This window comes from Typopeltis vanoorti, chromosome 10, assembly GCF_054136105.1.
Source record: "Typopeltis vanoorti isolate ZY-2024b chromosome 10, IOZ_Tvanoo_1.0, whole genome shotgun sequence".
NCBI lineage: Eukaryota > Metazoa > Arthropoda > Arachnida > Uropygi > Thelyphonidae > Typopeltis > Typopeltis vanoorti.
In genome coordinates this window covers 58,706,655-58,732,381 of record NC_143558.1, presented here as the reverse complement: position 1 = coordinate 58,732,381, position 25,727 = coordinate 58,706,655, and the positions used below count along the sequence as shown (strand labels likewise).

The following is a 25,727-nucleotide window of genomic DNA, read 5'->3' as shown; positions in this document are numbered from 1 at the left end:
GTCTCTGTTTGAAGGTCTCCCTAGAAGGGATCTGTATGTGAAATAACTTAGATGTCTTGTGAGATATGATTAGTGACCCTAGAGTGATTAATGTATTATAGTGTTAGTACTGATATCAGAAATTGCTAGGAAGGTGATTAAGTTAATCATGTACCTTATATTCTTCATGTATATCTCTTAAGCTTTAATAAATATGTTTTATATCACTTGCCTGAATCCAGCCGATTTTATGAATTCAAATAGCCACTCATAAAAATTACTACCAAACCTAGCGGGAGGGACATATGAATATAGTTTGATCTTTCAAGCCACGACTGCATGTAAAACTAAGAGAAGTGAGAATAGTTAGATTAGTGTTTGAGATTTTATTACTGTGTATTATTCTGAGATAACCACCTTGGATAAGAATCTTATCTATCCTCTGTATTGGCTGGCGCAGCAAAAAAATAAATTCATCAATATTTAACAGGCGGACTGTCTCAGAGGACAAAATCTTAGGGCTTTGTCCCATACATAAACAAAGCCCTAATGAATGAAAGGATTGCACGTGACAAAATTTGGGAACGCCCTGAATCATTGTTTGTTTAAGAAAAAAAGAGTGATAGCTGATTTATTTAACTTATTGGAAAACTATTATAGAAGCCGGAAAGCAAATAACTGTATGGGAGAGAGTGTAGAGAACAGTGGTAAAGGCAATAATAATGATAGAAATATATAAAGAAGAAAGTCGAACGATAACAATTGGTGCAAATGACAGGACTTGATTGAGTAAGGTTTTAGGTAAGAAGGATAGATTAAGTAAACAACTATATAAAATCTTATAGAATCATCGATATAACCATAGACAACGATACAACAAGATTATATCCAGAACCTTGAGTGGATGCATCTGGGGGTCCCACCAGAACACCTGAGCTTGGTGGCGGGAAATCGTGACCATTGGAAGTTTCTCTTGCAGCTGCTGCCCCCCCACAACTCAATTAGGAAAGGTGGGCCTTGAAGATGCATGGATTACTTTGGTAACCTCCATGAAGTCAACAGACTCATTGTGGGAGGTCCACTCAACAATCAGCAGTAGTCCTGATAATTCTACCTAACTTTGCAATATCGACAAACATTTAAAGATCCTCAGCCAATCCACATGAAACATAATTAACAAATAATTTAAACAGTGCAGACCCAAGAACAGAACCCTAATGCGTGCCACTGGTCACCTTCCTTTTCTGTGACACAGCTCCATCATATAGAACTTGCTGGTATCGTTCAGCGAGTCAATCTCTGATCCATCTAGCCAATTACTATCTATTCCTATCCTCTGCAGCTTATACACCAACTCATGTGGTAATCTAGCAAACGTTTTTGCAAAGTCCAAAAATATTAAATATCAATGTATATAATTTTCCCTTATGCAACACATTCATCACCTTATCATAAAAACAAAGCAGAATGCTAAAACAAGACCTGCCCTTCACAAAACCCACGATTACCATCATAGAGAATCTTATGTCCATCAACCCAATCCTGTATTCTATTTCTAACCAATTTTTCCAATACTTTGATCACAACTGTGGATATACAGACTGGTCTATAATTGAAAACTTCTGTTCTCAAACCATGCTTGTGGAGAGGTATTATTATGCCTTCTTTCCATCCATAGGAACCTTCCCCACTGCAAGACTTTCATTAAATAACCAGGTCAAGGGCACAGCTAACTGTTTTACACAGAGGTGGATAAGTGGATATCAGACCTGGAGACTGCCAGGTGCCCTGAGCCTGATGATATCATAAAGAAAATTTTATTGCAGTATTTTGAAATAAAATATTAAATCACATATGATGAGTGTTTAATTTTTTGTTATAGTGAAGCCCTAGTTCTCTTTTTAGCATATACATTACTGTCCGACCACAGATGCCAGACCCACAGCCAGCAATGTGCCAAGAAGAGTCAATTCATGTTGAAGGGTAGAAAGGAATAAGGCAATGTATAAATTTGTTACCAACACACGAAATCACGTGCTTTATACATAAATTTTCCAACTGTTATACAACGAAAACAGTCACTTTATAAATGAGAATTTTCGTAAAAGAAAAGCTAATTTTCTGACATATAATAATAAACACTCATCTCATGAAACATATTAATTACCCTATCAGAATGGATTTGCCTTCTTCTTCTGTCATGTGCAAAAGTGTCAAGGGGGTCTCGCATTTGTGGTTGCACAGTATATAAACCCTTTATTTTTTTTTTTTTTAGGGACCCTGCAAATTTTACTGCCAGAGGCCGCCAGCCGGCTTAATCCACAACTGCTTTTGCACATTCATTAAAAATACGTGATAATATGTCATCCTTTCCCACAGGCTTATTAACATCTAGCCCAAGAAACACTTGATACGCCTCTGACTCTTTCACTTTTAATTCTCCTAATTCTTGTCTCCCTTCTACATGTTGCACAGCATCATTCATAACACTATGATATACACTGATAAAGTGTTCATTAAATAATTCCACTATATCATTTGCTATGGTTACTCTACTACCATAACTAGCCAACGGAATCAACCTGCCATAATTATTTTTCTTTTTGCTTGCCCCATAGCAGAAAAATTCCCTTGGATTAGGTCAAACCTAATCCAAGGGAATTAGATTAGGTTTGACCAAATACTCTGATATGCTACTTTTTCTTTTTTAACCATGCTTGTCACTTTTCTGGCTAGCACATTCTTCATGCATCTGTTCACTGCAAACTGTCTTACTTCCACCATAACAACTTCTTTTGTAGCATTTCTTGCTTCATAACTTCATATTGAAAAGAAGGATGTGTAAGAAAGTTTTGAAATGAACCAAAGTTGAGCTATCAGAAGTAAACGGTAGAACTCAAATACACAAACATTATTCAAGAACAGAAAATAAATACAGACAAATTGGCCTTCAGAACACATACAATTTTCAGACAAAAATACTAGTGGTGGTGGTGGGAAGTAAATGGCATTGGTGTAGATGATGATGATAGTGGTGGTTTGGTGTAGTCGGAAGATTAAGTGGTGGACAGTGGTGTCCTCCCAGTAGTAGAGTAAGTGTCCTCCCTCAATGAGTCTCTGGACTCCTTGGAGGTGTCATGTAATATAATAATAAGAATAAGAAAAACTGAAAGAGTTTGAAAACAAGAACCAAACATTGAAGATTCAGTGACAAACCCTAAAGAAAAATTTAACTGATTCAGCCAGAGAGACATGCGGTGAGGTATCTGCAAGAATAGAACAATCAGAATTCCATGGTTGACTCAGGAAGTTAAAGAAACAGTCAAGGAAAAGAAGAAAACATGCCAAAAGTTCCAGGCAAGTAAATCAGCTTGTAGTCTTAGAGAATACAAAGAAATATATAAGAAAGCAAAGCATTGTGTAAAACTAGCTAATCAAAAGTCATGAGAAGACTTTGGTAAGAACATAGAAAATAATCAACAAGTATGAATAATAATGGTGGACAGTGACATTCGCGATATAATATATTTTGGTTACCGTCGGAATCGAATGCATAATGGTGGAAGACAAAACAAAGCTAAGTTTTCGTTACTGTATTTAGTTATATTTAATTTTATTTAGTGTACTTAAATGTTTTGTTTTGCTTGTAATTGTTTGTACTTTTTTCTTATTTATTTAACGGAATTTATTAATTGAATAATTAACGATTACGCTACTCGACAGTAAGGAATGATGGCGGATTCAGCTGCAGTCGCAAGTGGCGTATCGCCAAGTCCTCCACTATTTAAGAACTCTATTATAAGCAATATCATAAGGGACTTTGTGGCATGCAGTACATGCAGCATGTATGCGTCTCGGGAATTGAATATGTGGCTTCTGAAAGAGAGCAGAGAGCATATGTGCGCAAAATGCAGGCAGTGGGAGGAAATAAGTGCATTTGAAATATCAATATCCGACCTTGTTGCTCCAGGAACGGGGAATGAGTGTAAGAAGACAAGTAGTGTGATAGGAGAGAATTAAAAAAATATATATATGAATTAGAAAATAATAGTTGATAGTGTGGAAGGCATGAGTGACTGCGAAAGTTTAGGAGATGGTTTTATTTGGGAGAGTGAATTTAGATTAAGAGTGACTGACTTGCAGAGGAAGACAGATGAGCTGAAAGAGGTGGAATGTCTTGTGAATGAGAGCAGACGTATGAAAGATAAGATTAGGAGAATGGAAGAGATAAATGCAAGCCGAATCAGAGTAGGGGAGAGAGAGAGAATTTTGGGGGTGTTGGAAGAGGAGAGAATGGAAACAGTAGAAGAGAGGGAATGAGAGAGAGGTATGGGAATGCTAGCAGACAAGAGGATGGAAACAGTAGGAGATATGGAATGAGAGAGAGTGATATGGAAGTGCTAGAAGAGGAGAGAATGGAAACAGTAGGAAAGATGGAATGAGAGAGAGGTATGGGAATGCTAGAAGATGAGAGGATGGAAACAGTAGGAGAGACAGAATGAGAGAGGGATATGGAAGTGCTAGAAGTGGAGAAAATGGAAACAGTAGGAGAGAGAGGTATGGAAATGCTAGAAGAGAGAATAGCAGTAGAGGAGAGGGAATGAGAGAGACCTATGGGAATGAAAGAAGAGGAGAGAATGGAAACAATAGGAGAGAGGGAATGGTAAGAGGTATAATGTATGGCGACTCAATGATCCATGGTGTTCAAGATAGGATGCATGAGGAGTGTTTGCCAGGAGGAACAATAGAAAGGGTGGCTATGGCAATTAAGAGAGGTGAAAGGGTGGATGAGATGATTGTGATGGTAGGAACAAATGACTTGAGTGGTAATGTAAGTCGGGCAGCGAGAGATATGAGATTTTTGCTTGAGGCTGTACGGAAGAAGACAGAGAGAGGAAAAATAGTGTGCATGTTGCCTAGGTATGATAATGACGAGCTGAGCAGAAGAGCGGTGATATTGAATGGCATAATAGCGAGAATGTGTGACAAGAGAGGACTGGTATATGTGGATGCTTGAAGTGCGTTTGAGGAAAGAGAGGAATTGTATGTGAGAGACCGCTTACATTTGAATGAGGAAGGATGTAGGCATCTGGAGAGATTGCTGTTCTGAATGAGTCAGTGTGTCCCAGGGAGGATGATAGCAGGGGTGGCCTCTTGTGGGAATGTATACTTGGGAGAAGGGAGACGACATCAGGTAACACTGAGCCTAATGGAGTCTGGAGGGGATAATGCTGGGTATATAAACAATGGCATTTATATGATTTATACTAATGCCAGGAGTATCTGGAATAAGGGAGAGGAATTGGTGGTGCAGATAGCATCAGCCTGGCCAAATGTTATTGGGATCACTGAGACGTGGTTGATAGAAGGGGATAAAATAACAGGAATAGAAGTCGCTGAGTACAGCATTTTTCATCAGGATAGGAGGGGAAAGCGTAGTGGTGGTGGGGTACTGCTTATGATAAGTGACGACCTATGTCCTCTAAGAGTGGAGGCTTTGGAAGGAAGTGAGACAAATGATTTTGAGAGCATATGGTGTGAGGTAGAGGTAGGCAAGACAGGATATTTAGTGGGGTGTTGCTACAGGATGGGGACCAGGAGATGTTTAGACAGTTAAGTTTGGCAAGTGCAAGAAGAATGATTGTTATGGGAGATTTTAACTACAGTAGTATAAATTGGAAAGAGGAAGATGCATGTAGCAATAGGAGAATGGAATTTCTAGAATTCTTGAGGGACAAAAGTCTTAGGCAACATGTAACAGAGGGAATAAGAGGTTCAAGAGTTTTGGATTTGGTTATAGCATCAGAAGAGTTGATAATAACTGAGATGACATCTCTCCCACCAGTTGGAGAGAGTGACCATATGGTTTTGACTTGGAAAATGAATAGACATGCAGGAGTATCAAAGAGATGGGAACTTATGTGGAATTATAAAGCAGGTGATTATAATAATAATCTTTGACGTCAACTTCGGGAAGTTTCATGGAGGGAGGAATTGGAAGGCCAGGATATCATTAGTGTGTGGAAAATTGTGGAAGAATATTTGTTAGCAGCAATGATAAGTTGTATACCACGAGTAAAGAAGAGGACACAGTTTGGAGTAAAGTGAATAACAAACAATATTAAACAGGAATTGCATGCGAAAAAGAGGCTATGGAAGAGATATAAGGAGGCAGGTGAAGAGAAAATGCATGAAGAATATAAGACACAGGCCAGAAGAGTGACTAGTGTGGTAAGGAAAGCGAAACTGGAATATGAGAGTAGATTGGCCCTAAGATCCAAAGAAAATCCTAGGGAATTTTTTAGCTATGTGGCCAGTAGGAGGAGAAATGACTGTGGAAGAATGATATCGTGGGATAAAAATGGGACTAGAGTGACTGATGCAGAGGACATAGTGGAATTGTTCAATGAACAATTTCTTGGAGTATTTCATCCTAGAGGAGTCAGTTTCAATGCTAGAGGGATAAGGCAGGTTCGAGGTTTAGAGGTACAGGAGGAGAGTGTGTGTTTCAGATACTGAGTACTCTGGATGTCAGTAAAGCTTTGGGACAGGATGGTATTTCACCACGAGTTTTAAGAAAATGTGCTAGGGAACTGACAGTGCCTTTAACCTGGCTTTTCATTGAAAGTCTGGCTACGGGAAAGGTGCCCAGGGAATGGAAGGAAGGTAAGATAGTGCCATTGCATAAGGGTGGTAACAGACCGGAAGTGTCTAATTATAGTCCAGTCTGTGTGTCATCAGTAGTTCTTAAGATCTTGGAGGAAAGTAGTGAGAGACTGTATACAGCATTGTGCAGATGAGGGTAATGTTATCTGTGAGAGTCAACATGGATTTGTGAAAGGGCGCTCTTGTTTTAGCAATATGCTAGCGTTTTATAATAAAGTTACAAGAACATTAGATGAGGGAAAGGCATATACTGCAATTTTCTTAGCCTTAGCAAAGGCATTTGACAGGGTGCCACATGATAAGCTGATATTTAAGTTGCAGCACATGGGTGTGGATGTCAGATTGGTCAACTGGATTCAGGATTGGCTGTCTGATGGGTATCAGAGAGTTGTGTATGGTGGAGCAGTTTCAAGGAGGCAGAGGGTTACAAGTGGGGTCCCACAGGGCTCAGTACTAGGACCTATATTGTTTAACAATATAGGTCCTAGTAACCTTTATATCAATGACATTGCCAGTGGATTGCAAGGGGATATTCAATTGTTTGCAGATGATGCGAAGCTGGGAAGGATTATTAGTAATAGTGCAGATGTGGTAGCCCTGCAAGAGGATTTAAATAAGCTGGATAGATGGGCAAATGAATGGGGGTTTCAGTTTAATGCAGCAAAATGTAAGGTCTTGAGGTTTGGAAAACATTGATGGGACACTGCATACTCTATGGGAGGAATTATACTGGAGGAAGTAGGAAAGACAAGAGATCTGGGGTTGATGATTGATAGTAACCTGAAATTTAGAGGACATATTGCAAAGGTGGTGAAGGTAACACAGAGGATTGCTGCAATTATGAGAAGGACACTGACCTGCAGAGATAAAAGGATTATCATTCCGTTGTATAAGTCTCTGATCAGACCACACTATTGTTCTCAGATTTGGTCTCCAGGATTTGAAGGGGATAAATTAAATGTGGAAAGGATACAAAGACGGATGACAAAGATGGTTTCAGGACTGTACAATTTTGGTTATGAGGATCGGCTGAGGGAATGTGGACTGCAGAGTTTGGTGGATAGAAGGATAGGTGATATGATTGAGACTTTTAAACTGTTGAGAGGTGGTTACAGGGTTGACACTAGGGGAGTTCTTTTGCTTGGTTGAACAGCGAGAAAGAGTCATGACAAGGGGCCCATCCCTGGAAGTTACAAAAGGAAACTGTGAGAAAGCGGGTGAGGATTGGTTTCTTTGCATGGAAGGTGGTTGAACCATGGAATTCATTGCCTGATGGAGTGTTGAGAGCAAGAACAGTCCATGAGTTTAAGGAGTGGTATGATAGACTTTGTGTTTCTTGGGGGGAGGGGACCTCCCCTCGATGAGTCTTGACAGACTTTATGTTCTTAGGAAGGACCTCCCACGATGAGTCTTTTGACTCCATGCAGGCCTGAATAATAATAATAATAATAAAATAATCAACAAAGTATCAACAAGTTGTGTATGGGGGAACGATATCCAGGAAAAGGAACGTTACTAGTGGTGTGCCTCAGGGGTCTGTTTTATGGCCATTGCTGTTTAACTTGTATATTAATGATATTGGTGAAGATTTGGATGGAGATATTCAGTTGTTTGCAGATGATGCAAAGCTGGGACGAACCATGAAGAGTAGAGAAGATGTTGTGGCCTTATAAGACTTGAATAAATTGAGTGATTGGGCACGGGAATGGGGATACGAGTTCAATGTTGCAAAATGCAAGATTTTAAAATTTGGAAAACAAAAATGGGATGCAGAATTTATGCTTGGTGAGGATATATTGTTGGAGGTGGAGTAAATAAGACACCTGAGGGTGATAGTGGATAAGGATCTGAAATTTAGGGGGACACATAGCCAAAATTGTGAAGACAACACAAAGGCTTCTGGTAATGATGCGGAGGCCACTGACTTGTAGAAATACAGAGATTCTTGTTCCATTGTATAAGGCTTTGATTAGGCCACACATGGACTATTGTGTCCAGATTTGGTCACGGGGTTTTCAGAAGGATGAAGAGATGTTGGAAAGGGTCCAAAGGAGACTGACTAAGGTAGTTTCTAACCTCTGGAATGTTGAGTATGAGGAAACACTGAGAAGATGCAACTAGCAGAGTCTGGTGCACAGGAGGAGGGGAGATATGATAGAAACCTACAAGGATTATAGGATCAACAAGTTATTATAGGATCAATGCTGGAGAGGTTCTACAGAAAATAGTGAGAGATCAGGGGGGAGAAACAGAGGTCATCCCTGGAAGCTGTATAAGGAGGGTGTGAGTAGGGGAGTGAGAGGCGGGTTTTTTTCATGCAGAGCTGTGAATGATTGGAATGCCTGAGAGTATTGTGTCTGCAGAGAATTTGAGTGTGTTTAAAGCATGGTATGATGAGCTGTGTAAGGACCTTCTAGATGAGTCTTTGACTCTGTGGGGTCTTGGGTAATAATAATAAATATCAGGAAGGTGGGAAAATATTCTGGTACTGTAAAAGAAATTAGAAACATAAGAATATAGAAATAAGAAATTACTGTAAAGAGATGATAAAAAAGACATGAAAATTGAGGATAAAGATATTCTGGATGTGAAGAGTAATTATCTTGAAAGATTGCTAAATGAAACAAGCAGTGACACCATGGTTATAGAAAGCTCTCAACAGCAATGCCATCAGGAATATATATCTGTACTTGAAGTAGAAAAAGTTATCACAAACTTAAAATATGGAAAGGCAGCTGGAGTAAATAACATTCAACCAGAAATGCTAAAATATGGAGGTATAAAAGTTTTACAATGGCTACACTGCATAAATCAGAAGACCTGGTCAGAGGATTGATTTCCAGATGATTGGAGTAGAGTGCTCATAGTACCCATTCATAAAAAAGGGAATAAAGCTGAATGTGAGAATTATAGTGGGATTTTTTTCCTGAGTGTTCCTGGTAAGATTTATGCAAGTATTCTTGAGAACTGGCTATGAAAAATTGTGGAGGAGAAGCTTGGAGAAGAACAAGCTGGATGCAGGATAAACAGAGGTTCTCAGGATCAGATTTTCACTTAAGACAGTTGAGAAATCATGGGAATATAACATGTAGATCCCATGATTTCCCATGGGATTATTATTATTATTATTATTATTCAGGCCTCCATGGAGTCAAAAGACTCATCGTGGGGGGTCCTTTCTAAGAAACCCAAGTCTATCAAGACTCATCGAAGAAGGTCCCTCCTAGGAAACACAAAGTCTATCATACCACTCCTTAAATGCATTGACCGTTCTCGCTCTCACCACTCCATCAGGCAATGCATTCCATGGTTCAACCACCCTCCATGCAAAGAAACCACTCCTCACCCTCTTTCCCACAGTTTCCTTTCATAACTTCCAGGGATGGCCCCTTGTCATGACTCCTTCCCGCTGCTCAACCAAGCAAAAGCACTCCCCAGTGTCAACCCTGTAACCACCTCTCAACAGTTTAAAAGTCTCAATCATATCACCCCTCCTTCTTCTATCCACCAAACTCTGCAGTCCCGACACCATCTTTGTTATCCGCCGATCTACAAAACAAGATCTGTAAATACAGATCTTGTTTTGTAGATCTCGAAAAGACATATGACAAGGTGCCAAGAGGAAAGCTGTTCAAAATGCTCCAGTTACATGGTGTAAAAGGGACATAATATCAAGCAATACATAGTCTCTATCTGAGTTGTAAATATGTTTAAAAGGGGTTAATCAGCAGTTAAACTTGAAAGCAGTACAGAAAGATAGTTTGATGTTAAGTGAGCTGCTCAACAAGGGTGTACATTATCTCCATTATTATTCATCACCTCTATGGATCACATTACGAAGGAATTAAACCTGATATCAAAATCGGAGATGTTCATCTCAGCTCTTTGCTTTATGCAAATGATGTTATACTTTTAAATAAATCCATGAGAAGTTTGCAGGATTCTTTGACGAAATGGAATAATTTCTGTAATAAATTTGGTATGGAAATCAGAATTAAAAAAGACAAAGACAATGAAAATAAGCAGGAACATTGAAAATATCAACTGCATCCTAAATGGAGGGAAAACCTATATAACAAGTAAAACATTCCAGCTATTTAGGAACCCTTTTTAGTGAAGATGGCAAATTAAATTTAGAAATAGACAGCAGAATTAGCAAAGCTGGAATGATAGGAAGTCTTCTTCTTTTCCAGTAAAAGGCCTAGTGGCCTGTTATGATCTCTTCCCATCTTTTCAAAGACCATCCTCTATTCCTTCTCCCTTGAAGTCAATATCTCTCATTCTTTCTGTATGTTGTCTCCATGATAGGAGGCCAATGGAATAAATTTATATGGAATAAGGGTGATTAGTCAAAACACAAAACTAGCTATATACAAGACAGTGTTCAAACCAATTTTAACTTCTGGATCTGGGAGCTGGATTAGAAATAAAACTCTTAATCCAAGACTGGAGACCACAGAAACGACAGTCCTGACAAAGATTAGGGGGAACTGAACAGATGCATCAATAGAAGTATCATATTAAAAACAAGTATGTTAGGAAAGAACTTTACATTGTTAGCATTCAGGAACGTGTTAGCAGAGCTAATCTCAGGTGATGTGGCCACTTCAGCAGAATGGAAGAGGATAGATTAGTTAAACAAGTGTTCTTTGCCAGGATGGCAGGAAAAAGACCCAAAGGAAAAAAAGATGTAGGTGAATTGATACAGTAAAAAATGCCTTAGAAGACAGAAATATAAGATCTGATAATAGAGGATTGTTGACAAACAACAGGCTAATCTGGATGAAAATTGTTGATAGGAAGTTTGTAATGATGTAACTTTTCATGTAGTACTATCATAAGGTTCTGTAAACCCGCTGAGGGTATTTCAGTGCAAAGATCGATACAGGATCTGTTGAAGAAAAATATATTGGACCATGGAGAAAAGGGGAAAGAACTGAACGAGGCGAACTCCTAGCAGAATTTGTTGAAGCAGAAAGGCTTTACATTATGAATACATAATTGTATCCTGTACATCTCATTGAGGGAAACTATCAAAAAATGATTACGATAAATGCCAGATGACCTTCACCATTCTTCTAACACATGGCCTTTGTCCTTACCAACGATCCCAACAATCTGCGCTGCACATTAAAAGGGAGCTAATAGTGGTTGTGAATGATAAAGAGCACAGAAATGGATGTCAGAGAGCATGAAAAAAAAGTGTAATTGCAGTAGTTTACTTTACAAAAAAAAAAAGAAAAGAAAAGGTGAATATAACGAGACCAAGTTGAGAGGGAAAAAAACTGTAATAATTTATCTTAAATATAAAATTATGTCATTTTCTTATAAACACTTAGAAACATGCACGTCCTGAAATTTCATACTGGATATTAACATTAAATATACTTTGATATTTAAGAGTAAATTATCATTTTTAAATTTATAATCCATTTACCTGATATTAAAAAAAAAATACATTAACTTACTCATATTTGGGAAAGTAGGATTGGTTGATTGTGTAGTGGAATATAAATGTGATGTGGAACATTTACAATTCAAAACAGATACATTGCACATGAGAGGAAAATTATTACAATGCATCCCATTCCACAACAAAACAGAACGAGTGAAAATTAATCTAACATTTGGTATGTATTGATAAAGCATCACAGCCATTTCAGGACCAAAGGATAAACTGGGCAGATATTCAATTTAAACAAGAAATTCTATTCTTGATAAAAAAAAAAACCTCCTAATAAAATCATGTTATAACTACTTAGAACAAGCTACTCTACTTTATTTCGGAAACTTATCTCGTTATCAGAATCACGTTGCGATAGCATGACTTAATGATTAGGAATCTGTCTTCCTCCTTTGGCTTTCCCTAATCGTTTTGGGAGAGTGGAAAGCAGCTGACTTGGAGGGTAAATGTTCTGCTGCCATTATCGGTTTAGTGAGTTAGCCGATCTCATACGAAGATAGCAGGGTTCTTTTTTCCCAGAAACTCGGGTTTTTCATTACACGTACAGACAACTCGGATTTCAGAACACAAGCAATTTAAGAGCCAAATAATACTGTTTATTGTTGTTGGTGATGATGGACGTTAGATGGCAGTAGTGTCGTGGTAGGAAAATTAAGAAGTAGTGAGGAGTTGAGATATACATTAGTTCCCCCCCCCTGATTATTATTATTATTTGACACCTCCAGGGAGGCCAAAGACTCATCCGGGAAAAGTGTGCCAACAGCATCGAACGATTGGGCCGCTTCCAACTACTAACCGCGCTCAAACTTACTTAACTGAGCCATTAGTAGCAGAGGCTCGACCAATCTTTTATCCGCGAGAAATACGTTCAAACACACTCGCGGATAGTACCGCAACCTGTAGAAAGTTTTTTACCGAACCCTATATATACTAGGTTTTTTCCTATACATACAAACCCATGATAAAGTTTAATTTATAAATTACATACAGTAAGAGACTAATAACAATAATTAATAACAAAATAACGAATACAACAATGTCTACCGAGTGGATCCGCTAACGAAAAGAAGCAAGTGCGTGATAAGATAAATGAGAACATGATCGGGAGTGAAAGAAAAATTGAGGAGCGAGTGTTATATGGTGATTCAGTAGTAAAAGGTGTAATAAATGAGAGTTTGATAAAATCGTGCTTTCCGGGAGCGAAAATTATTAATGTAAGTGAGGCTATTAGAGCACTGAAGCATAAGGTGAAAGAAATGATAGTAGTGGCCGGAACGAATGATCTAAAAGGTGAAAAATTTGCTATGAGAGAGGACTTGAAAGAATAACTAGCGGTAGCAAAAGAAAAGAGTGAGAGAGTAAAGATAGTTAGTCTGTTGCCACGATATGACAGAGTAGAGTTGAGAAGGAGGGCCATAATTGCGAATGATTCTATGCGTAGATTATGCAGGAGGAGAGGTGTGGAGTTTGTGGAATGAGTTTGACGGGCGAAAGGACTTATAAAGGATGGTTTGCATCTGAATGGATTTGGTGTTCAGAGACTAGAAAAATTGTTGCTGAATGAACTGAAAGTGAATTTGCAGAATCAGGGAAACTAGAGCTTTTAGGGAGGGTGGGGATGCTGGTAAGTGGACATGCAAACATCAGGTAGGCAGTTGAGTGTAAGAATGTGTATAATATGGCTGAGTTAGGACGAAGGAAAACAAACCAAAATGGGATAGTTAGTATAAGGTGTCAAAATAGGGGAGGGGGGGCTAGGGAACTTCTGCACTTTATGTATACTAATGCCAGGAGTATTCGGAATAAGAAGGAGGAATTTTTGGCCTTGATAAGTTCTTCCTGGCCACGGGTTATTGGTTATTGACATTAGTGAGACATGGTTAACAGAAGATGTTATAATTATTGGGATAGAATGTGAAGGTTATAGTGTGTACAGGAAAGACAGAGAGAGAAAAGAATGGGAGAAGAGTGTTATTGATGATACCTGATGAACTGCAACCAAAGAGAATAGAAGTTCAACTTCAGGATAGTCAAAATACCACATTTGAGGCTATCCGATCTGAGATTGAGGTCAGCAGAACAAAATCTACAGCTGGGTGCTCCTATAGACCAGGCAACCGAATATATGATGGAGACAGTATGCATAGGCAAATAGACTCAATGAGTGGAGGACAGGTAATTATTATGGGGATTTCAACTATGATAACATTGATTGGAGGGAGGTTAGGACAAATGGGGGGAAGGAAATGAATTTTATGCAGTTACTAAGGGATAACTACCTGAGACAGCATGTAAGGGAATATACTAGGGGTTCGAGGGTGCTTGACCTAGTAATTACATCTGAGAAATTGACTATTATGAATATAACCATATTGCCACCAGTTAGTGAGAGTGATCATAAGGTCTTGACCTGGGAAGTGGTTAATGTGTGGAATTTTCAATTAAGACAGGGTACATGTGGAATTACTGGGCTGGTAAGTATGACAAGCTTGGGAGATTTCTTAGATCAGTGCCATGGCATGTTAAACTGCAAGGGCTGGATGTCGATAGTGCATGGAAAGTAATTAAGGAGTATTTGAGGGAGGTAATAGCTGATTGCATACCTAGAGTCGGGAGAGTAAATCAAGTGCGAGTTACATGGATGAATAACACAATTAAGCTTGAGCTGAAAAAATAGAAACAATCATGGATGAAATTTAAGGAGAAAAGTGACCTGCAGGCACAAGCACAGGAACGGTACAAAGCACTGGCCAGGAGACTAACTAGTGTGGTAAGAAAAGCTAAAGCAGATTATGAAAGTAAGTTAGCAATGCAAGATAAAGTGAATCCGAATCCCAAACAGTTCATTCGATATGCTGCAAGTAAAAGAAAAAATGTATATGGCAAAATGATTCTAAGGAATGCCGATGGCAGGGAGGTAACTGAATCAACTGAAATAGTACAATTACTAAGCGAACACTTTGCAAGAGTAAAACATCCAGGCTGTGTCATTGCAGGAATGAGAGAACAAATGGCTGATACAGGAATTGAAGTGATCAAATGGAGGTGAATAGTATACTACAGAACCTTAATGTAAATACATCTGTGGGACTGGATGGTATACCAGCTCGACTCTTAGGTGAAGCGGTAAATGTATTATCAGTTCCATTGACCATATTGTTTAATTTAAATCTCAGCTCTGTGTTAGTCCCGAGGGGGGTGGAGAGAGGAGAAGATAGTTCCATTGCATAAAGGAGGTTCCAAGACTGCTGTTGCAAATTACCGACCGATCAGCATATCAGGAATCGTTGTCAAGGTTTTGGAGATATTAGTCAAGAGCAAAATACAGGAATGGACAGAAGAAAATGGAATACTGTATGGAGGACAGCATGGTTTTGTGAAGGGTAGATCATGCCTCAGTAGCTTGCTCACGTTTTATAATACAGTGATGGCTGAACTGGATAAGGGTAATGGATTTACAGTTACACTAATGGACTTTGCTAAGGCCTTTGACAGGATACCACATGGAATTTACAGGGGCGAACCATGCATGTTATGCTTGCTGTGCGAGCTCTTTACTTGAGAAAGAAGAATTATTTATATGGTAATATCAAAAAAAAATCAGCTAACGCCTTTTTATTCCTGTATACGGGGAGTAGGCGAGGCCATTTATCCCTATCTAACTTTGGAGTCTGCGTGGGCAGTTCAATCTCCACTGGTACCAATCAGAGATAGATGGCCCAATGCTATCACTAATTAAGTACTCAGTGAAGAGAGACGGCTCAGATATGCCGCTATCTCGTGTTCCCTAACCCTAACACGATATATTTAATGTCTGAAATAATGTGGGTTCTACGGTCGATTTTCTTGAGTTTACAGGACGAAAAACCCGTTTCCGGGAGGAAAAACCTGCTTGCCCGTGCCAGAGATCGACTAACTCGGCAACCGGTCGAAAAAAGGCTCAGAAAAATTTCCTCTAGTCGCCGACTAGACTCGAAACCAAGTCTTCCTTCGTGCGGCCAAGCGCCGTGGTTGGCAAACGCCACATCCACTGAGCTACACAGGCTCGTTATTTGTTAATAAATGCGTATGTTTATAAGCATTCCATTTAGGCTTTTATTTTTGTAGACAGAAGACGTCTTAAGCTTGATCAGCAATAATTGAGTTTTGTGTTGTGTATCGAAGCTTGCTGTATAGTCAAAGCTACCTTGGCTTGCTCGATTGTCGGAGCTTTCAGGTCCTCGCTGCAGCACTGTGATTTCATACGTGCAAATAGCCATTTCCACTTCCTTCACATTGTCTTAAACACAGGCCAAAGTAGCTTTAGCCAGTGAGCTTCAGATAGCCTTTACAATTGTGTGTGTTGCTTGGGAAAATTAAGTTACAATCAACTTTTTATGAAGATGTTATTGACCAGTTGATAAAGATGAACCGTAGGATAGAATTTGTATTCAAGCAGCTAAATTGAAAAAGATAGAATATCATTTGTAAAATAAATGTTATATTTGTATGATTAAATGTGCATAAATTTCTAAATATATAGTTTTAAATGGTCAGTAATTCATTATTCTGCTAACCAGACTTCAATCACACCTCTCACTCCCTGAATGATGACAAGAGAAAGCATGAATTTCAAGGCCAGCATTCGCCCCCCTGGAATTCTAATTAGTAAACTGCAGCACACAGAGATGGATATAGGGTTGGTGAGTTGGATAGGAGGGTGGTTGATGGAGAGATATCAGACAGTAGTTTATTTAAGATTGGAGTCCAGGCCAGTAGGCCTGTTACTAGTGGTGCTGCAGAGTTCTGTTCTTGTTCCACTACTGTTTAGTTTGTTCATTAATAAAATAGGAAAGTATCTGATGAGAGGAACTGATCATTTATTTGCTGATGATGCGAAGTTGGGTATAGCAATAGTGAATGCATATGATGTCAAAATTTTGCAGGATGTTTTGGAAAGATTGGTAGTCTGGGCTAATGAGAATGGATATCAGTTTAATGTAGCAAAGTGTAAGGTTATGCATTTTGGGGTTACAAAATTAGCAGCAGTATATCACATTGGTGGAACGGTACTCCAGTAAGTTGACGAAGCAGGAGATTTGAATGGGTTGGTGGATACATAGCAAAAGTGGCTAGATCAGCGTATGAGATCACTTGGTTACTGAAGAATGCTTTGATGAGCAGAGATAAGTAGGTTATTGTTTCTCTTTATCCAGCCTTAATAAGAACCCCATCTTGACTACTGTACCCAGATCTGTGCTCTCGGTTTCTTCTTGATGGGGGGAGGAGGTAGAGAGGATCCAGAGGCGAGTGACCAAGATGATAGCTGGTCTATGAAATGAACCTTACTAGAATAGGTCGAAGATCTATGGATTACAGAAATTGATTGATAGGCGGAAAAGGGGTGTTATGATTGAGACATTCAAATTACTGAAGGGTTTTTACAAGACTAATTCAGAGGAAATTTTTCAGAACAGTCTGGTGATGGGAGAACTAAGGGAAATTCATGGAAACTCAGCAAGAGTGTAGTTAGCAAGGTTGTTAGAACTACGTTATTTACTTAGAGTGTGCTGAATGAGTGGAAAAAGCTGCCAGAGTTTGTTGTGGGTACCATCACTGTAAATGAATTCAAAGCAAAGTATGATAGATACTGTGCGAATGCCGAATAGTTGTTCTTGATATAATGTTTAGGGCCACCGTCGATGAGTCTATGGACTCCTAGGATTTGCCCGTAATAATAATAATAATAATAGAATAATTATAACAACATACTGTAATAAACGTTATCTGAATGTGAATGGAATCTTAGTAACCTCAGCATGCGTTTATTATTTATTTATTTATTATTTTATGAAGTCAAAAACTTTCACCTTTTTCCCTTAACAGGAAGTCCTTTACGGCTTCTCTTTCGCATATCGGAATTGTCAGCATCGCTACTCTTCCACTTTGGGATCATTATTAAGTAAAATGAGGGACAGTTGAACACAAGCACTGCGATACCGCGACAATCGATCTGATAACCGAGAACTACTCAGAACGGCAGGCAAATTTAAAAAAACTTATGAATTGTCTATTACTAAAGAAAGAGCCATCGGCTTCATTTCGGCGATGTAAAATACATAAGCAAAGTGGATATTAGAGCCAACATTATTTCAAAGCCGAATATTTGTAAAAACTATGAAAGTTAAGTTGATCTGAGAGCTTACGAGAATGCAATTCTCTGCCTGCCCGAGTTGATTTAGCTACTTAAGTAGTGCAGGTTTTTAGGGGAAACTCCAGGTTGCCGAGGATTGCATTCTCGTAAGATCTCAGATCAACTTAGGGAGCTTTCATAGTTAGCCGATCTCATGCTGAGGTAGCAGGGTTTTTTTCTCCCGCATACAGAAAAATCGGCCCTTCAGAACACACGCAATTTAAAGACAAAAAATACTACCTGTGGTGGTGGTGGTGTTGGACAGTAGATGGCGCTGATGTAGATGATTAGTAGTAGAGGTTCGGTGTAGTGGTGGAGACGGAGAGTTGTACAATAGGTGTTCTCCCGCGATGAGTCTTCGGACTCCTTGGAGGTGTCACGAATAATAATAATAATAATAATAGTTTTCACAAATATTTGGCATTGAAATAATGATCTAATAACCACTCTGCCATGTAATTATAAATTAATTTTTTTCTGAAATTTTCCATTTAATATATTCGGGACGAGGTTGACTGCGAATAAGGGAGAATTAACAGTATTATTTAGCAAAGTAGAGTTCAGAGTGCTCTCTCGCAATAAGTCCTTGGACTCCCTGGCTGACTAATCATATAATAATAATACGCACTATATTTGAAAATATTGCTTGTTCTAAATCCACTTTCTCTCTTTTTCTTAATATTTCTTTTTTCGAAGGAAAACCCAGTCTCGAAGAGAGAAAGAGAGAGAGAAATAAAGGTCCCTGGAAAACATTAACTGCCAGCTAGCAGTAGTACAGCCTGAAAAATATAGGATAATTTTCTCATCGCAATTTCGCCTTTCCAATCCAATGAGTGGGAAAACAATCGTTATCTAATTGCTTTGGAACTTTAAATTTCAAAAGAACCATACTGAATTAGGATACAAATAACATCAACAAGCATTGAAATTTAATGCGGTTCGTTTGAAAACTTATTCAGAAATTATGATTTCACTTTCTTGCATAAAGGAGCTTAGGTTTGATATTCAATTTTCGCCGATCGAATGCTAAAGACCTAAGTTCGTTTCTCGTAGTAACGAGAGTCGAACAGGGACGTTGGAGTGACTGTCGCCTCGCTCGCACGCCCAAGAACCAAGTGGGAACTACAAAATATTAAAACTGTAAAAAAGTCACCTACGTTACGTTGAGGAGGGCTTGAGGAACGTCAAACGGTGCGTCATGGTCATTTACCATAAGGCGCAAGCTGGGCCTCAATTTCTCTATGAGGCGCGTTTTAAAACCTTACGCCTCACAAGCAACAATATAAAAAACAGCCTAATTGTAGCTGGAAAATAAAATACTTATCTTTAAATAGTAAATTCATAATATAAAATTTTGTGAGGCCTCAACTTCCATTTGAAATACATTGTTCAAATAAAAATGTGCGGAACGCTCATTTTCAGTGTTGAAACGAATAAAAAATATGCTTTTTTAACGATATTTGTGACACAATGATTAGAAATATATACACGTTAGCACAAGAATATTGTTTAATTTGCCAAATATTTCGGTCTGAATATTTTCAGGCCATCTTCAGTGGCTACATAGGAATAGTTTTAAAAAAACAAAGTGGAATACGAATAATTGATCATTCATGCATAGAAAGCGCCCCGTGATTTCATATCGCTAAGTATTAGAAGAGTAAAAAATTTTTAAAAAGCATAATTGAAGATATTAATTCAGAAATTCATATAAGGATCTTAAATAACCGTACACTGCAAAAAAAAAATTAATCTGTTGTCCTGATTTTAACTTTCCCAAATTTTTGATATAGATATACAGTCATTACGATTCAAGTTAGGACGTTGAGGTAAGGCCTCCACACTTTCTTTAAATAGACGTTCAAATTTGTAGCGACATCTGTGTAGGAGGAGAGACTTGGACTAAAGGATGTTGGGGCTTGTTTCTAAACCATGCTGAGCTAATCCAGATTTCTCAGGTTTATTGTGTTGAATTCATGACTAATGCGCTTGAATTCTTTTTTCTATAGAACGTTCAGTTTGTCCAAGGAACTTGATACACACCAGATAGAGACAAGGTTGAGAGTTTATCTTTAGATGAAGGAAAATGGGTGGATAATTTGTTAATAGGTGCATAAGTGGCTGTTAAATATTTCTTCAGAATTCTTGAAATTGGTTCTGAAATCCCGGAAATGTAAGGAACTGGAACTCGAAGTATTGAATCTTGGTTTTTCTGTGTTGGTTTGTAAGAATCGAAAAGATGTTGTGTACTCTTTTCGGAGAAGCCATTTAATTTCGTGATGTTTGATAGTCGAAAGTTCTTTCTTTAATAAATGAGAAGTTGAACAGTTAGTTTTGGCTCGTCGGATTAAACATTTTGCGACTCCTGTTTTTTTGACAAGGGTGATGAGCAAATTATTTGAGAATACAACGACCTGTGAGAGTTGATTTTCTATAAACTGTTGTTGTAATAACACCAGAAGGTGAACGGATGAGAAGGACGTCTAAAAAGGATAACTTGCTGTCTTTTTCAATTTCCATGGTAAGCATTATACGAGGATGTAAGGAATTGATACTGTTTAAAATGGAAGGTAAGGAGTCTCTGTCGTGAAGCCATATAGCAAAGATGTCGTCTATATATCGAACCCAAAAGGATAGTTGAGGGAATATAGATGAAAACAGGACTTCTTCTAGATGTTCTAAATAAAAGTTTGCAAGAGCAGGAGAGAGAGAGAGAGAGAGGGGACTTCCCGTGGCTGTTGCTTCCACTTGGTTATGAAATTTATTTTGACATAAGAAGTATCCAGAGTGCATTACGAAATCGAATAGTTTTATAATATCTTGTGGGAAGATGTCAGCTAGTAATTCCAAAGTCTCTTTGAGAGGTACATTCGTATATAAAGATTCTATACCAAAGGCAACCATAAGATCTGTAGGTTGTAAAGAGAAGTTTTTTAATTTATTTAAGAAATCAGAAGAGTTTTTCAAAAAACAGCGTGAGTTTGCCAATGTATGACTTCAATAATTTAGATAGATATTTGACGATGCGATAGGTAGGAGAATCAATACAATTCACTATAGGGCGAAGAGCAATATCTGTCTTATGTATTTTTGGTAGACTATAAAACCTGAGAAGCCTTGCAAAATGTGTTTTTTTGTCTTTGAATAGTGTCTATATCTAAACTTATGACCTCATCTAAAAGGGAATTTAATTTCTTCAGTTGTCTGTTGGTTGGATCGTAATTGAGTTCCTGGCATGTTGAGTGTTCTCGAAATAAAAGGGAAAGTTTTCTTCTATAGTTTGAAGAGTCCATAATTACTGTCGCTTTTCACTTGTCAGCTTTGGTAATGATGAGGTGACTGTTGTTTCTTCGTATAGCTTTCTTTTCAGGAGGAGATAAGTTGAATTTAGGAAGGTTAGCTTTAAGTAGCGAAGAAGCAACTTCTAGATGGAGAGCATTAGCTTTTTCACTTGACAGATGAATGAGGTTTCGTTCGATATTAACTAGAAAATCTAGATATCGAATCTTTTTTGGGACAATACAGAAATCATGTCCTTTTGAGAGGATGGGTGTTTCATTATCGGTTAAAGGCCGACCGGATACGTTGACAATCCAATTATCTGGAACTTGGAAAGGCTTGATTTGTTTAGAAACAAGACATCATAATTTTGGTTTAGATGTTGATTCTGTTTTTTTATAAGAACGTTGTAAAGAGCGTTTAGCTATATCCAGAACTATGTTTGAAAGAGCCTGTGTAGCTCAGTGGATGTGGCGTTTGCATACCACGGCGCTTGGCCGCACGAAGGAAGACTTGGTTTCGAGTATAGTCGGCGACTAGAGGAAATTTTTCTAAGCCTTTTTTCGACCGGTTCCCAAGTTAGTCGATCTCTGGCACGGTAAGCGAGTTTCCGATGGATGAACCGATGGATTAGGGAGTTCTTGCAGTGTTTAAAGAACTCGCTGACCAGTCAGTTGGATCAATGAAGCAATGTTTGGAGGGAGAAATATGGCCTTGATCTTGATGAAGATCATAGATATAAGACGGATGACCTGGAGCGTTATCCAGGATTAATAAAATTTTAAACGCTACATTTTCTTTCACTCAATAGCTCTCCATTTCACTCGCATAAGAATTCATTAAGGCATCCGATCATTGAGACATCCACGACTTCTTATTTCTCCGATAATGAACTGGAAGGGTATGCTTTCTAATGTTATTGAAGGTTCAATGATTCTCACTGTTCCATATCACAAATGGTTTCGGTTTACATCAAGCCACATTACCCCCCCCCCCTTCTTAACAGAATCGTAATACAGTTTTTAAGAGCTTTGAAACCACGCATAGATTTTAGCTTTTTGTGGATGAATGTCCGCTCGGATATTTTTTTAGACACAACGAGGGCCCATCCATATTAAATATTTGCTGTGGCAAATAATTTTCCTGCGTAATGATTTTACCCAATTTCTCCACAAACTTCTTTGCCGCCTTCACATTATGCAGTACAAAACGCTGCTTCAATCTAATGAACTAACTGGAAGAAGCATTGAATTCGTAGTTGTATTCTGGTCATGCTTTCTTCTTGAACATGTGGAAGAGAATTCGTGCCTTCCGGGTTACTGTCCCAGTTCAAATGGGTATACGCTTTTAGTTCAGGCCCTCTATCTATGATGCAAGTAGCCTTTCCACGTAACTAATAGGACCTTGTCATTTATTCTCCACTATCGTCAATTTAATGGAAGTAGATCCTCTCGAAGCCTGTACGATTTTATCCTTATTTTTCAAAATGGTTGTAACTGTAGAATGAGATCATCAAGAGTCATGTGCGATTACACCGAGGGGCTTACCAGCTTCTTTTTGCTTTATAACTTGCAACTTCGTTTCAAGATCAATTACTCGTCTATTTTTCGGTGATTCTTCAGAAGGTTTTTTGTTTGGGCATGTCCCACCACAAAATATCGCGAAATATTTAAAGGTAAATACACAAATAGCCTATTTCTCAACACAAAATCAACAGAAGAACTGTTGAAGACACCTGCTGACTGTCGAGGGAGGTTGCCGCTGAATTGCTGTTGGCACTGGTATGATGCATTACTTCTAAATAGAAAGCTTTTTAATTTGCGCTCGCTTGCGTTTTGTTCGAAAGTGTAGTCGAAAATGTTATTTATTCCCTTATGGAATCACGGTCGTATCTTCGAACGGATGTAAGTCGAGGGATGACTGTATTTGCTGAAACCAAAGAAAGAAAAAAATTACAGTTAATAATTTTTTTAATTTAAGTTTGAACTGATTATTTTTATACTTTTTCTAATGCAAATATGAGTATATCAATGTTGTGTTATTTTTTGTATACAAATACGGGAACAACATAGGCGTTAGCTGATTTATATATATATATATATATATATATATATATATATAGAGAAAGCCGAATATATATATATATATATATATATATATATATATATATATATATATATATTCGGCTTTCTCTTAGGTCACTTCATCCCTTGATACCTCGACTGTATGGTCTCCCCAAGATTCACAAAAATAACTGCCCACTCAGACCTATAGTTGAGGGCATACACTCTCCCACTTATATTCTCTCCAAATCTCTAACGAGTTTTCTAAGAAATCTTTCTGGAATTTCCTCTTCACATATTAAAAACTCTGCAGATTTTGTTACTAAAATCATCAAACTTAAAAAAACAGATTTAATGGCCAGTTTTAATATTGTTTCTCTCTTTACAAATGTACCTGCTCAAGAAGTCCTCGATCTTCTCAAGAACAAATTATCAAAAAAACTCTTTGCTCTTCTCTCCCATTGCATAAAGTCAGGATACTTCAAATATGATAACAAGATCTACTTACAAAACTCAGGTCTGGCTATGGGAAGCCCACTCTCTTTGATACTTGCGGATATATTTCTCAACGATTTTGAAGAAAAAGCTATTAACTCCTTTCACTTTAAACCAAAAGTCTGGTACCGCTATATTGCTGATATTTTCCTCATCTGGGAAGACGGTGTCAATAACCTCTATTTATTTTTAGACCACCTAAACAAATGCCATGAAAAAATCTCTTTCACCTTCGAACTGGAATCAGATCACTGCCTTCCCTTTTTAGACCTCAAACTTATCAGATGTGCGGAGAGCATTAAAATCTCAATTTTTAGAAAGCCTACTCATACTGACAGATACCTTCATGCTTCCTCCCATCACTATCCCCCACAAAAATGTGGTATTATTTCCACTTTAGCTCACCGAACCAAATCATTACTTACAGAAGAAACAGAAATTGAAATTTTTTTTAAGATAACTCCGTTTTCTTAAAAAAACGTTTATTAACAATGGTTTCTTTCCAAAGAAAATTGACAAATTTTTTTTTCCCCCAGGCACTCAACTACTTCTGAAGATCCCTCTTCCCCAAGAGCCTTCATCTCCTTGCCTTACATCAGCTCTCTTTCATCAAAACTGGCCAAGATTCTGAAGAAATTCAACTTCAAAACGTGCTTCACTACGCTTCCAAAACTTCGTTATATTCGCGCCTGGTTATTCGTTGATAAGCAGTCCTTTGAATAAGAAGACTACCGGAAATTCAACCTTTTTAGTACTGTCATTATTCGTTGATAAGCAGTCCTTTGAATAAGAAGACTACCGGAAATTCAACCTTTTTAGTACTGTCATTATATTCTTACAATTTTCGTTGCAGAGAAGAAAAGTTTATTTTTTTATAAACATTTGATACAGCTACTAAAGGTATCCTTTTTTTTTTCTAATCTAATGTGACCATTTAAATGGCCAAATTAAACTGAAAAAAAATTATTAATCATAATCAAAGTGAAAATTGTTTTTTCCATGCTGCTAAACCGTCCAAAGAAAGAATATTATATGTTCAGTTCTATTCTCCTAATAGATGAACTTTTCATCGGTCGGTTCTGGAGTTTGTCGATTTTTCGCGTCGGCAAACAGGGTTTTTATTTCGTAAATTAAAATTCTTAATCCTTCAGCTCCTTCACAGAACCAATATTATCACAGTCACACTAAACATATTGGAATTGAAGTAACACTTATCTGGTGTAATCGATTACCTGAAAGCTTTGATCATTGATTTCCTGAATTCACGGTGAGCAAAGAATGAAGGATAAAAACTGACTGCAAATCAATATTCATAATGATAAAAAAACCAGGCACCTCCTAGAACCTTTTGGGAAAAATAGCTCTAAATAAATAAATGTATTAGTTTTGTAAGTGAGCCTTTGTAGCTCAGTGGAAGTGATGGTGGTATTTCTCAGCGCCAAGCTGCTGAAAGATAGACTTACGTTGAGGTCTAGTCACCGACTAGAAGGATTTTTTTATAAACCTTTTTACGTGCGTTTCCCGAGTTAGTTGTTATCTGGCACGGGAAAGCGAGTTTTTTTTCTCCCGGAAACTCCAATCTTTCGTCCCGTAAAAGCTCAAGAAAATC

At 38.0% G+C, this 25,727-nt stretch overlaps 1 protein-coding gene across 1 annotated transcript in view; it reads right to left on the bottom strand.

Annotated features, from left to right (window-relative positions):
* The window catches only part of Agxt (Alanine-glyoxylate aminotransferase), a 137,986-nt gene extending 125,473 nt beyond the window's left edge, over nucleotides 1-12,513 (bottom strand). Inside the window, exon 1 of the mRNA XM_090399160.1 lies at nucleotides 12,114-12,513. Coding sequence (XP_090255286.1) covers nucleotides 12,114-12,303 — 190 coding nt within the window. The 5' untranslated portion in view covers nucleotides 12,304-12,513. The remainder of the gene's footprint in view (nucleotides 1-12,113) is intronic.
* Nucleotides 12,514-25,727: the final 13,214 nt, after the last annotated feature.